The sequence below is a fragment of the Xiphophorus couchianus genome, chromosome 4, assembly GCF_001444195.1.
Source record: "Xiphophorus couchianus chromosome 4, X_couchianus-1.0, whole genome shotgun sequence".
In the NCBI taxonomy this organism is placed as follows: domain Eukaryota; kingdom Metazoa; phylum Chordata; class Actinopteri; order Cyprinodontiformes; family Poeciliidae; genus Xiphophorus; species Xiphophorus couchianus.
In genome coordinates, this window is record NC_040231.1 from 9,264,037 (window position 1) to 9,279,377 (window position 15,341).

The window sequence follows — 15,341 nt, forward strand, 5'->3', positions numbered from 1 at the left end:
TTTGTCTTCAGTCTTTGACTCCGACTGAAGAGCTCTGTTATTCAGGAGGAGAGGTAAGGTTTGAATCTCTTCTTTACATCAACAGAAAATCGCTGAGGTGATTAGTGTATCTGAATAAGAGGCCTCCTGGAAAGCTAACTTTTGAGAGTTTTCAGGTACATCCCATGCAGGGGAGGAGACCCTGAGGGAAATCCAGAATTCAGGGGAAAGATCACTTCTGGCTTACGAACAACATGGAGTCCACCGAAAGGAGCTGGAGGGTGTTGGTGGGGAGATGAACATCTTATTCTCTCCTGCAGACCTATTACCTCACAATCTAACCATAGATAATCCCAAAGGAAAGGTTTATGACTCTGAAAAGTCTAAAACCTTTCTTTCCTATCTATTATCTACTATGCTAGTTCTGTCAACGGAATAGACAGCAGTATTGCACATAAAATCTGTCAGAATGCATTGTCCTGAAACAAATCTTGACTTTACATAATCTAGGAAGAAAATAAAAGAATGAAAACACAGTGAATATGCTAAAAGACAGTTTTATTAGTAGACACTCATCAGCCAGAAATAACCACCTGAAAAAGGTCTTCCTGAAATACACCATTAGATAGGCAGTGTAAAAATAAGGCAAAGGGTTTAAGATAATCAGTTTCACACATTTGCACCAAGAATAGGTTATACATTCACTTGTTACTGTAGTTATGCTCATGATAAATTTGTCCCAAGTTACCTCAACACAACAGTGTAACAACACTTTTCATAATGCAATAACTGCTTTGGCAACAGCTTGGCAAAAAGGACAGATTTCACCCAAAACCTCAACAATAGGTAGAACCTGGCAATGAAGCCAAGTATGTCTCAACAAAATGTTCATATAATTAACACCAGTTAAAGTTTATATTGTTCTGGTGACACTGTTTTCATGAAACCTGTTATAATGTGTGGCATAGATTTTATGAATTATAATTTATTGTATTCAACAGAGAAATACATTTTCTCATTATTAATTTTTCAACACAAACATTTCAAGAGAGCAAAAGGGCAAAGCAGAATAATGATTAATTAGGTTTTAATAGGAGTAAAAACATTAATATTTTTCAGTTACATGTCATATCAAATTGTTACCTTGACGTTATTGTCTTGTGTGTCAGCAAATTAGCCATTTCCCCCCTCAATTTAACCTGCAAGCTAAAACTAAATCAATGTAAATGTAAATGGTAATTTAGAGACCTCAACCTTCATTTCAGCTATTAGTCAGAGTGAAGGTTCACAGTGAGCCAACAGTCTGAACAATTTTTATTTTTTTCACTTAATTTTAAAGCCATGCTTAATTCTACAGTTAAAATGTAATTTAGCAACTGATTACAAAGTGCAAATATGCATGAGTGAAACTGTTAGTGCACATTAAGTAGTGTGACCTGCATCAAATAGAGACAAATGACAACAACAACTAAAAGTAAATCTTAAGCTGCGTTCTGTTTGTCTAAGAAGTTGGAGCTTGGATCAGGGAATGATGTCGCACTGATTGGGAAAAGTGGGATTTACTAGTTGCTGTGTTGCTACCTACTGTTAGCAATACAAGACAATAACAATGCATTTCTCTCCATCGTAAGTGTTTAAAACCACTAAATGGAACACTTTTACTAATAGATATTTTACATCACCCTAAGTGCAACTGGTTTAATAAGATATAAAGTGTAGAATGTGTTATCAGTAGCATCTGCAGATCTCACAAGCTGTATAAGATACTGAACCTGCTAGGTTACTTGATGATTGCCGACTTTGGAAAATCTGACGTTCGAGTCCAAACAGAACGCACTTTTCGTGCTTTTATGTCCTGAAAGTTGCATTCTGTGTGAGGAATATATCAGTGGTGTATTATCATGGACATGATAGTGCAGCTCCAGTGTATTTCCGCAGTGTTTCTATAATATACACTTTCAGAAGGGTGAAAGACGTAGTTTTGTGTCGAGGATCTAAAAACCTCATTCAGTGCCATCCACTAAACACACACACAACTAATTTGGGGTTAAAAAATGTCAGGAGCCAAGATGTGTTATGAGGTGGAATTAAGCTCATCATACATCAGAGTTTAAATAATTAAAGAGCTTATTTCCAAACTTTTATATATCCTTTTTTTTACAGAATAAGATGCTTTCTTCTCTAAAGGTGCGTTTCCACAATGAGACCCAGAATTATCCCAGAGGGACTTAATTTCCTGGAAACATTTTTTTTATTCTTGCATTTTATGTGCATTTTGTCTGTGGTCACTCACAAATTATGTCCGCTGATGCTGAGACACAGATATTTTCCCACATCAACAGGAGATCAGATCGGTTCATATCGGTTTATAGTACCAAGTACCACCACTTCAAACTTTGTGGAAATGAGAGACTAAAATGGATTTTATGTGAACTGGGATGATTCTGTCTTGTTGTGTGTGGGGAAAGGAAGCAAATTCAAATTCGAACAATAAAAACTATTATTTTTGACAATGACAACAATATCAGATATTGTGATCACTCTTTATAGTTTACATAGAGTTACTCCAATTTTTAAGTTGTAATTGCAACTTTTACTTTGGCAGATTTTGTTGTGAATCAAAGGAGAGAAAAGTAAAATGGACAAAATCTACTGAGTTTTAAAACTTAAAGCCTCCATTAACAGGACTCAAAGGCTGCACCAGCTTCAATGTGTCTGCTAAACTAAAATAAAACCAAAGATAACTTAATTAATGCATCTCAAAATATGTGATATAGTATTGTAACATTGACAGTTAAAATGTCTAAAAATCAGCGTACATAAAAATGTTACTCTCCAATTTCCACAGATGGCTGAAAGTAGAAGTCTGTGGTTTATTTAATTTATTCAATTAACCACCAAGCTTAGATGATTTCATTAATGTGTTTGAATGTTAACATGATGCTCAACAAGAGCGAGTGGATTTATATGGTTTGCAAACACCATTAATAATTACTCTCGTCTCATTATTTTAAATTAACTGTAAAGAGGTTAAGCTGGGATGACTGAAACAGAATGCTGGGATATGTTGTGAAAACCTGTGAAAAATATTTTGCATCCACAGCTCAAAGCCCATCAGTTTTTTCCCACCTCTATCAGAACAGCTTTTGCATATATTTCTACCTTGGTTATCTAATTTGGCCCTTGTTTCTGAAGAAGAAACCAAGGTAAAAAAAACTTTGTCTCCTGGAAAAGGTTCCTGCAGTGGAAACGCACCTTAAACCACCAACTGTTACAATCTCACCTACGCAGAATCTTGTGTGCTCAATTTGTTCCTACGACTTCAGAAAGGTTTTCTGCTGGTGGATATTCAACTTTGGAAAGAAACTCTTCAGTGACACAACACTCTACACTAATATTACTCAAAGAGAGATAAATGACATCAAATAGAGTTGAACGTACTTTCACCAAGAAGCACTAAATATACCTTTTTTTATATTCACATGGATTTTAGAAATACATAGAAAAATATATAGTCATCTGAATGCCCATTATACAATTCTACCCAGTAGAGTCAGAAAGAAGCCTGTACAGAAGTGAAGATTACATGTGATACATATAAATAGGGCTACGGACGGCGTGAGATCTGGAAGTGAAAGCTGTTCAGGAGATATTTAATGCGGCTGATGGTGAAGTCTGGCCACAATCTTTTCCTCATCCACATCCAATATTTCAAGGAAAACATTACTGAAATCAACTGCAACTGTTTTGTCTGCATAACAACAGCATGCTGCTCATTTCATTTTGAGGGATTTGATTGACTGGCAAGTCAGCACCACCACCATACAGGGATACTGGCAACAACAACTTTTACCTTGCAAATATAGAGATGCCTTGAATTTACACCAACAACCTCCAGAAACAACCTCTGGTGACGGCGGACCCACAGCACAGTTATGAGTTAGACTACATATACATTATGTTTGTGTTAGAAGTATAAAAATGCTACAATAAGTGCACACAGCTTTCAAGCGGGCAGCATTTGACACATTTTAAAGTTTTTTTTTTTTACTCTTAATATTAAGAGTATAAGTTTGTTATAGTTTATATTAGTAAAGCCATTTACACAAATGATCTGCATTAGAACTCATATACAGAGGTATACTGATGGCTGACCTACTGTAAGTCACATAATATATGGAAAAACATTTCAAATTTCAAAATAAAAGGAGTTGATTTTCAAAAACTGAGGCCAATAGAAATTAAACTTTTTTCAAGAAGTAAATGGTAATAATTCAAAGTTACATAGCTGTGATGCTTTTTTGACACATTCAAATGTCTTTGCTTGTCAAACTAATTCTAATATCAGAAAATATTAACTGAGGAAAAACAACGCAGAAATACAACCTGGCCATATGTGAAAAAGTAATTAAAATCCTTTTCAAATCATGAATTAACTGCAAAACTGAACAAAAAAGCAGCCAACAAACGTTTCTTATAAATATAATTGTTTTTTGTTAAGCTTGTAGAGAAACTCTGGAGAGCTCACTCTACTTTCAAGAGTTTACTTGAAAGTAGAGAGAAAAACCTTTTTTGTTTTGAGCCAGAGGAGTTGCTGGTGAACTTTGATAAATGTTCCTACCCAAGTGCCCTTGAGCAGACCACAAACTGAACAGACATTTTCCTTCTGGATTTTCCAACAGAGCAGAATTACAATTACAGCAAGTCATTCAGGCCCCAGAGTAGCCACAGTAAGATATTTATATTCCGAAAGGTTATTATCTATATGTAATGCAACGGGATGCAGAACTTTCAAATAGTTTGTTTCATTTAATCTCTTTTGAGAATATTTTCCCAAACTTTTCCATTTCTTTGAATGTATTGTAAGACAATGTAAGACGTACCTTTGTGCTCTTTTTGGAGAGCATTAGTTTTCACTTCAGCTTTGTTCTCCTGTGATCTTTCTTTTTAGATTGGGGAAAGATGTATTACTTTTTGAGATATTTCTTTTAGCCATGTCAATGTTGTAAAGCAGGTTCTATGAGAGTTAAATCTTGATTCTGCAGCTCTCACAGTAATCAGCTGTGGGTGCAGCACAGTCAATTCATGATTTAACAAGAGCATTGATTACTTTTTCATCCAACTTTAACAAGAGCAGCGATTACTTTTTTATCCAAATCAACCTCCATGTTGGTTTGGATGCCTTTTTTTTTTTTTTTTACCTTATTAAATGAAATCCTTATTTAAAAACTGCTTTCTTTTTCTTTACTCAGGTCCTCTTTGTCTGATATTAAGACTTGTTTAACCCTTTTCACTGTAAATGTTGTTGCCCATCACTCCCTTACATCTATTACAACGCCTACTTGACTCACACTAACATTAAAGTCTATTAACTCTATCACTTTGTTTGTGTTTGCACATTTATTTAAATCACTGATTAGTTGGACAATTTAATACAACTTAAATACTATGATAAAGATATTTGTGGTGGAAAAATCCCTCCAAGAAAAAAACAGGTTTTGTTAAATCGAAATATTTGATCTCTGCTTGGGTCCAAAGAACTAAATGATGCGCATAAATTGTTATTTGTGTTAAGATTAAAACTATGGTAGAGATGTAAATGTGGAATGTTACTGATTAAAGATCCATGGCACATGATAGATTAGTAAAGATCATTAAAAGGCTTGGAGTAGTTGAACATCAGGTAGTCCATGTAGTAGAAGTCGTATGCTCTCTGTCTCTCCATCAAGCTGACCTGGGAAAAGTACTTTTCTGTGATCTCTTTAGAGGTCCGCACGTCTTTTGGATTCCTGTCTTTAAAACTAGGTAGTTTGAGGCTGTCCGGCGCTCCAATCATTCGCAGCAGGAAGTTGGACTCCTCCCCCATGTTCTCAAACTTGCCGATCAGGTCATAGTCTATGAGACAAGGGTGGCAGAGCTTGTTCATTTGCTCCCAGTGGATGTCCATTCCCACCGGTCGGTGGCCATCCAGCAAGTACTGCACAAACTCCTTGAATGTGACCCCATTGCCAGTTTTAAGGGCTTCTGCAGATGGGGCCACCCTGTATTTTGATATGATGGGTTTTCCAAACAGATTGTGGTAATAGTCATTGGGATTCTCAAACTTGTCCCTGTATGCTGACACAACCCTATCCAGGGGCTCACGGACAAACATAAATTTTTTATAGGTTTGGAGACGGTGCATTATTTCTTTTTGGTTGAATCTATTCAGTGTCTTGAGGTACCCACCATAGTGTACCTGTTCATGATTAAGGCTGTCCGGGTTGGACGCCTTGCCCGACAACACTATAAGGGTCCTCTTCCAGTTGGAGCAACCTGATTTGGGCACCTCACAGTACAATACCTTGTATTTCTCCTCCACATATATGTATTTCACATGATCCGGTGTGATCGTCCTTGAGATGCCGCTTTTATATTTTGCACACATATTCTTCATTACCTGCTTCCGCGCTTCTAAGATGCTTGAGAGGTTACTCAGGCTCCCTTTTGCAGAAAAACCAGGAAGAGATGTTAGGGAGACATTTTTGCTGTGAGTGATCTGAGGACTTGTTTTCAGTAGTTTGCGTTGTCTCTTGGTGATTTGAGGGGTACCTATATCCTGCTCCTGGGAGACAGTGGTAGCTTTCTGTTTGCTCTCCTCAACGTTCGGGTGCTGCATTGGGGAGACGGGGTTGGCTTCTGCAGCTTGGAGGCCCTGATCAGACAATGACAACACAGAAGGAATGAAAAAGCAGCAGACGTGAGAGACAAAACAAAAAAATACACTTTGTGCTAAAAATGGGAATAAGCATGCAAGAGTGTGCTTGTCTGAAAGAAAAAAAAAAACAAAAAAAACCCCACGTCTATCCCAGGTTTTATTCTCAAATCGGTCACTTGATGGTGCTGTTTTACCACTGCTTAAACAAAGGTATAACTTTGTGAACTGCAAATGTCACATAGAGCTCAATGCAATCCGTGACCTATCAATAAACGGAGCTGTAACATCATATAAATGTCTTATAAACACTGAATGGGGAATGTAAATTAGAATCATCTACTGCCTGATTATCATCAGACGACGGCTAAGGCCATCACACATTCTGACATTTTATTTCAATTAAATGCTGTAATGACATCATTAAGCCAATGGACTAGATGTATAATTTTAGTTTTACTACAGACAAGGTGACAGGGCCATCATAAATCACTGGTCCTCATCTTTCTGACTCAAAAGGCCACATTCTTTCATCTGCAGGGACATATAAAGGGAGAAAAATAGGGAGTGTTTTCTCCCTGTCTGTTTAATGTGCAAGTCAAGCTAGACACAGAAAGCTATCCCTTTCTTTAGGCTTTGCTGTGCTGTAAGTCTCCTTGCTGCTGATGAATACATCAGAAAAAGGAGAAGGGTCAGCTGAGAGCCCATAAAACCTAGCTGATGAATTTTCTATAAGTAAAACATACTCACTCTCTCTCTTACTGGTGAACTATCTGAACACTTAACTGCATGTGGCTCAAAGGACCAATCATCATGCCAACCGTTTATTTAATGTGATATCTAATATGTAGTTGTTTTTATTAGAAGAGCAGAGGACAAGTCAGCATATTATGAAACAAGGCTGTTCAAAATGGGGCCCTTGGGATATTTTTGTGTGGCCCCTGACCGCAGTACAAGAATGGCACAAATTAGGCCTTCCAGCAAATGGAAATGATGTTTCTTTTGTCAACCGTATTTCTTGTAGCTTGACTTTTTACACAACAAACTAAAACAAAAACAAAACCCAAAAAGTTGGAAAACAATATGACTTCCTTTTATTAAGCCAAACACCTGCAATACTTAGTTGTTTTCTTAATTGGATTAAAATAGGTAAACGCAAGAAGAAATATGAAAATTAAAAATAAAATAATTTTTGTGTTTTAATATGGAAAAAAATGACATCCGAATGCTTTCAACTTACCGATTTTGGCTGTCTTTGCAAAAAGTTTGGACAACACTAAAAATAATGAATGCATCTTAAAGATCAAACATGCTTGTTAGAGAATATTAGTGAACAAATACCACGGTGACAACACCTCAGGAAAAAACATTTGGAGAAGTTATTGCATTGATAAAAAGTCACAAAATAACTCAACTTACCAAGTAGACTTAAAGATCATGAAGAATAAAATAAGGTTCCAATTAACTTTGTTGACTTTTGCTTTGAATACCGGTTTAATTAATAGTTAATTACTTTAGAACTGTTCAGATTTGTTGCCCAAATCCAATACATTTTATCGACCATAATGACAGACAAGCTGGTGCCAAATCACAAAATTTAGTGAGTTAAAACAAGAAGTTCTGAGTAGCAGCCAGATGTGTTACAATCTGTGTTTATCACAAACACTCTAAACTGATAGTGGAGAAAGGAGGACATATTTAAAAAGGGTATCTCAGAAAATAATGTTTTTGTTACTGTCTGTCAGCTTGAGACAGAACAATGAACCTAAACAAAGTAACAGTTCCTCACAGCTTAAAAACTGACAACAAATCCTCTGTTGATGTGGATCATGCAGAGACAAAACAATAACGCACCACGCATTGAGAGAACATCTCTGAGCTGAACAAGTTTCATGAGGGGAGAATGAGCCTCCCTCTAACGCACAAGCCTGAACAGCAATCTTGGAAATGTGATTGTGTTTTCTGATACTCAGTAAGTTTTGAGTTGTAATTAAGTTAAGTATTTTTCCCCTGAAAAGATAAACTGTATACTTTAAAGGCCAAATGCAAGCAGTCAACCCAATAGTGCCAAATGTAGCCACTCTATTTCTTTAATGACTAGTGATTTTGTCAAATCCTACACTCAAAAATAGATGAAGATGGCTTTATGCACCTTTTAAGAAACACAGTTCTTAAGGAGAGCGAAGTTCTTTTTGAAATGTTTATAGGAAGTAATATATTTGGCTTATGACTCTATTAAGGCAAATAAAAACCTCAAATATTTCATTTATACATTTAAGTCTTTTGTAAATTGTCAGTATGTAATTTATCAAAGTAACTATGCCACAATCTCAATATTTAGTGATTAGTTTTAAAGTACAGATCTATCTGAAAAGTATTTATTGCATCAGCTCTTAAAGCTTCAATGGAAAATCAGGAATTGCTCTCTCCATAGTTATTGTCATATTTTTCTGTTTGCAACAAACATTATAAAACCAAACAAATCCTTGGTGTGGATGCTGTATAGATAAAAGCAATAATAATAAAAAAAACTCCTATTGTGAGAGAAAAAAACTGAAAGAAAGAAAGGAACCTGCCCTTGGAAAAGTGGGATTGTCTACTCAGTAAAGCGACTGCAGGGACAGTGTAGGGTCAGCATCTCGACACAGATGTTATCAGACTCGCTGAGAGGTACAAGGCTGACAATCACTTTTTTCCCCCTCCGATAGATAACAAGTCACAAGAAACCTATGTGACTGTGTGTTGGGAGAAACAGAGTCATTACGTACCTCTTTGGACTGCCGCGGAGAGCTAATTCCTGGTGAGACACAAGGAAAAAAAAATGACAAAAATGTCAGTTGTTAAGCATTTTTATCCATATGCTAAACAATTAAGAGATGGGGCGGATACCGGTGTCAAGCTTTACCAAGATTATAAACATTTACATGTCCAAAACCTCTAAAATTGTAAAGTATTTTTAAATATAAAAAACTGTTTTCGTCTGTTATATGTTGCATACAACGATGTGTGCACTGCCAGAAAGCTGCCTAGAAGACTAACACTCTTTACCTCCTCACTAAATAGAAATACTAATTTCATGGTTTGGAAATACTTATATTTCCAGAAACCAGGAATGGGAGAATCATTCATCATTCTATTGCCATTTTGAAACTGAAGTAAACATGTATTAAATTCTGAAACAAAAGCGTCTTTACTTGAAAACCACTTCTAAATCTAACTGGTATTGTTTTTTTTTTGTATAATTATCATTTGTCTTGCATTATTACCACTGCAATAATCAGTGTGAAAATATTTTTGAAGAAGTGGGCATAAATGTTGTTTTTTTTCTTAAACAAGTACAATTATTGTGTTCTTAATGTTACACTACATTTTTATGCATACACAGTGATGTATAATACTTTCATTCATTATTATATTACTGTGAGTTTCTCTCACTGGCCCATGCAAAATTGTGAGTTCATAAACTCCAATAATTAAGTACATCCCATTACTTTACATCACTCCGTTTAAATCATAATAAAATATGACAGCCTGATTATTACACAGGTAAAAGATAGGTAGTTCAATATGCTGTGTTAGGAATGAACTTGCACAAGCAAGGAAACTTAGTTGTGCTCATTGTGTAGAAAGAAAGGAAAAAATTGAAAAAAGGATAGTGACCGAACGTGGAGAATCGAATAAATTTGTAAGAAAATACGAAAAGATGTAATTTACTGAACAGAGTGGATAAAGAGGCAGCTTAATAAATTTCCGGAGGACAGTGGGAGAGCAATGGAGATGTAGAAAAGAGTTTTGTGTTGTTTTTGGGACAGGTGCGATGTGTATTGGCAGATGCGCTGCAGAAGGACAGACGATGTGTTTAGTGGTCCGTCTCCAGCTGGACATCTTCTTTCCTAAGGTTCTCCCATCATGCTGATATGTAATCAAACTGACAGCTGTGAGTGGGGCTGCATGGCTGTTGATTTGGGCAGGGAAGGTGGGGAAGGGGAGTTGAAGACACTTCTGCCTGAGTGGCTTGTCACTTCCAATTTGAGGGTGGAAGTGATAGGAACCTGCATGAGGGGGTTTTAGGAGAGGAGGTCTGTTGATGCAGGCCACAAACCTCCCTTAAGTGATGAGATGTGCACAACCCTAACTCAAACTTAGACACGCCTCAGTGGGGTGGGAATAAAATATGTTGCTTTGGTTCAGTGTTGTTTTAGATTACTATGCACCACCAAGCTTGCTGTTGCTGTGTGGCAATGTGTGTTGAGTCTTTGTCTTCATTCTTTTGAACGAGAAGTACAGAAAAGAGAAAAAAAAGAATTGTGGTCTGAGTTGATGGGCTTTGACATCGTCTGATCTTGTTTGGATGCTGGTGTATTATTTAATCGCCGAACCCTATTTGGCGGCATATGTGGGATGTGAATTTTTCATTTCAATTTACATCGCCACACATGCAATCCATGAATATTTATCACAACCAAGATACCATCGCCTGGGAAGCACATTAAAGAGCAGCGATAGCAGAGTCTTTTTTTTATGTGTCTGCTGTTATGAACTGATGGAGCCCATTGTAGTCACAAACAGGGACAGTGTTTAAAACATGCATGAGTTTTGAACTTGAGCCTCCCATTAAAGTGGTAATTGAAATCTCCACTGATTTAACTGGTTTTTATTAAAATGTGCTGTGCCTAGCCCCTTTTTCCACGTTTTAAGAGAGATTGGGAATTCTCTTTGATAGTTTCCACAACTTAATCCAAGTATAAACTTTAAATACTTTAATATTTTTATCTAGAAATCATATACATTGCTGTCTGGAAGCTTACATCCATTTATTTGTGAGATAAATGTCATATTGCGGTATTTTAAATAATACATTAGAAATATGGAACAATAGTAATACAACAAACTAATTCAATGAATTTTAAAAAGAATGATGTGATTCACAAGTTCATATTTATTGTGGATTTTCTCCATTAGATACAGATATAGAATTACATCCTCTGGCTCAAATACATACAATACCCCTATTTTGTGGATGAACTTGCCAAAGCAAATTGTAGCAAAACCCCATGCAAAGCATTGATTGTCATCTTCTGAGTTCTAGCCTAATTCTACTTAAATATGTCAAAAGTCCTGTCATAAGGATTACTAAAGCTCATTTACATTGGTTGGTTTCAAATGATTAAACTAACCAATTATCCTAAAAAAAGATGCGGCACAATGTTTGAGTTCATTGTCCTTTCAAAAACCCATGTGTGTCCAAGTTTTGATGACTTGTGGAAAGTTTGATAAATGTGATAGTAACCATCCTACTTTTCCCCCCCACTTTGTGCAATGCTGCACAAAATGGGTAAGTACAACACAGAAATAGTGTTCTTAGGTTCAAAAGCCTCATGCGAAGCCTACTCAAAACCTTGGCTACAATAGTTCAATAATTGTCTTATTTCTTATCAGAAATGTATAGATTATGCTGAAAAGTTAAGCCTGTGTCTGTCTGTGCAGTGTTTACTTTAAATTGTATTGTTTTTGTTGGTTATGTAATAAGCCCAGCCTCCTTAAAGAATCAATAAAGCCCTAAATCATTATGACATCCATGCCCATGAGAAGTGTATTTAGTTTTTTTTTTTTTTTTTAAAGGTTTTGTTGGCTCTAGTGGCCTTTATTTGAAAGTAGCACGACAGGAAACGGGGTAATGAGACAGGGGGATGACATGCAGCAAATGTCACCATGCCGGGAATCGTACCTGCGACCACTGCCACTAGGACTAAGGCCTCAATACGTGGGTCGTGCTTTTGCCCCTACGCCACCACAGTAACCCCCTGTGTATGTACTTTAATCTTCTGATCTCGATTATACGATGATAACACCTTAATAATGTACTTTTTTAAATCATTCTTATCCTAAAAAGGGAACAAGCTGAATAAAAAACGTCTCGAGAAACACAGATTAACACTGTGTCTACAATTATTGCATTTGTTGCTATATTGTTCAAATCATTTTGGAAATAAATCTGACACAGTTGGATTTCATTTGATAAATAAACCTTGAAAACAGAGCAGTTAATTCTGGCTCTGAAAGACCAGGTCACTCTCAAAACAGGGACCAAAAATATATTTCATCAGAGGTGCATTTGTTTCATCGCAAAGCATGAATGAAGACACTAATATAGCTATGTAAACTGAATTTCAAGGGGATTTGTAAATATCATTATTTTCTCTGTAGAATCCACTTGGTGAGGCTAATAGTTTCCGTTTGATTGCAATTTCACACTCACTCAATTCTACTCAGTATAACTATGCTATTGATTTTCACCGCTGTGCAGTGAAAGAGTAATAAATTGTTCAGAAGTGAAACTTAACAGTGAGTGAAACAAAAAATGTCTATAAATTCACATACACAAGCAGATACAAAATATTTTTCTGCAAAAATTATATTGTTCTAACTGAATGCTTTTAGAACAATATAATATAGATCAATATAGATATATGTCAAAATCTATGTTATTTTGACACAGATGAATGCCAATATAAAAACAACCTGTTAAATAGGAATATCTATCATGATTAAATTAAATTCAAATTGTGTTTAAAGCATGATGGGATTTACTTTCATTTCATTTTCAATTTATCAAAACTTAAAAAGCAACCATATATAAAAATGCAGAAATACGTCTATTCAAAAATAAAACAAAAACAAAAGCGTAAAAATAGCGTAAGACCCAAAACAAATATTTAATAAACCTTATGATCATTTCAATCTGTTCAAGTTAAACCTTGAAGAGATCCTTTGCTTTGTCTTGTCTCAGAGAATCCCAAATATTGTTTTTATATAAACAGAATGACACCCAGGGCTGAAATGTTTTAAACACGTGATCTGCTTTGGGAAACAAATTAACCCAACTAACCCTGTATACAAATGTAATTGATATTTTGTTAAATCATGAATTAATGGTTTTAATTGCATCTTTAATGAAATTTAACAATCCCACCCAGGCTTGAACACTGTCAGATCTTTAAACTCAAGAAATGACTGAACCAGAACCTGTATGACAACAGGAAGTAGGCTAGAACACGCCAAGAAGCAACATATTGTACTACTAAAGTTGTAAAGAAATTCAAGGTGAAAAATAAAGTTGTTGACATGTCTGCAAAAAGTAAAAAAAAAAAAATTGGCTAAACTTACCAGGAATGGCCGACCTACCAAAATCATTCCAAGATACAACCATGAGGTCAATAGGTAACTTGGTTATATCTGTCACAAAACTAACACAACCTTTCAGATAAAAAGCAAACATCTCAACAGTCAATTATAGTAGTTTTAATATTATGGTCTGTTTGTAACTGCTTGTGATATTACAAGAAACAGTCAACACAGAATAAATCTGTGAAGGAGAATTTGTTTTCACAACACTTTAATTAAATAAATGCACTTTCTTATTTTTGTCTTTCATGGTGAATATTTGCTATGCCCTCAAATGATACCAGCATCACACATTGATACTATTATCAAATACGAGAGCTACTACCTTTCAAAAATAATGTTTTCTAACCACACCAGATCAGTTAATGTTTGGGATAATACCAAAAACTTCAACTTTGTTAAATAATATTTTTGTCTTTTTATTGGATACATACGTAAATAAATACCCAGTATATTGAGTGGCTCCCATCTTGACTACAAGGAGCCACTCATGTGCTTTACTAATATAAAAGTTCATCTATTAAAACTTTGATTTTATCCCTAGACATTGAGACTTTATTTAGCATAAAAGCAAAAAATAAAAGCAAACTGAATTGAATAGATTTGATAGCTCTGCATTTAATGCAATCAGTTACAAGAAAAAAAATCTATCCACATTAAAACACAGTTTTTCACTTAATGAATAAAAAAAACAAATGCTGTTATTTTTGTTTTCAAAATACTCTGTAAATTTGATAATAGAAGGTGATTAAAAAGCAAATTCAAGTTCTGAGTCATGTCCCACTGTTGCCCTTCAAAACAACCTTGAGCAGCCACTTCTTTTTGCAGGACAAAAGCCTCTGAATATTCATACACAGCCCAGCATTACTGCAAGGATCCACATAAGCAAGGGGCACATCATTAGTGGATCCATTAGTGCTCGTTCCTCTCAAACATCCTTATTCAGCTCCCTTACAGACATATACATCAAACATTATTTCTTTTCCCTGCCACAGCCTCTGAGGAGGAGCAAAGGACAAAAACAATGTGAAATAATGAGCTTGTTAAGAGAAGGCTTGTGACCCCATGTTCGGCGAGAACTTGTTAAATCTTCGTTTTTAACCAGAGACAGTCCAGGAGGGAGCTAGAAACCAGACAAGGCGTGTCTTCCTCCAGCCCACTATTCAGACTAGGCAGTCATGCTGCGCCACCATAAACCTTTCATTAGTCATTCAGCACACAGAGCGAGCCTGACCCCAACCAGCTGCACTCCACTTCTCTCCCTGAAACCACCCACACCTGCACTCTGCAAAACCGATCCTCCTCCACTTGACTCTTTGTAGGAATACAAGGCACAGGCGTGCTAGTGAGGTTTATCAGAGGAAAAGCGCTCGAGAGTGAAGGTATTAGGCTTTGAGCTCCGCTCCATTGATGTTTTAAGTTGTTGTGGTAAGAGATAAAACGGGGTTTTAGCTAGAACTACATTCCTCCAGGACTGGGCAGG

At 36.0% G+C, this 15,341-nt stretch overlaps 1 protein-coding gene across 1 annotated transcript in view; it reads right to left on the reverse strand.

Annotated features, from left to right (window-relative positions):
- Nucleotides 1-520: 520 nt before the first annotated feature.
- The window catches only part of chst8 (carbohydrate (N-acetylgalactosamine 4-0) sulfotransferase 8), a 177,201-nt gene continuing 162,380 nt past the window's right edge, over nt 521-15,341 (reverse strand). The window contains exons 3-4 of the mRNA XM_028015731.1: nt 9,442-9,470; nt 521-6,673 (exon numbers count right to left, since the gene is read on the reverse strand). Of these exons, the coding sequence (XP_027871532.1) occupies nt 5,621-6,673; nt 9,442-9,470 (1,082 nt within the window). The 3' untranslated portion in view covers nt 521-5,620. The remainder of the gene's footprint in view (nt 6,674-9,441; nt 9,471-15,341) is intronic.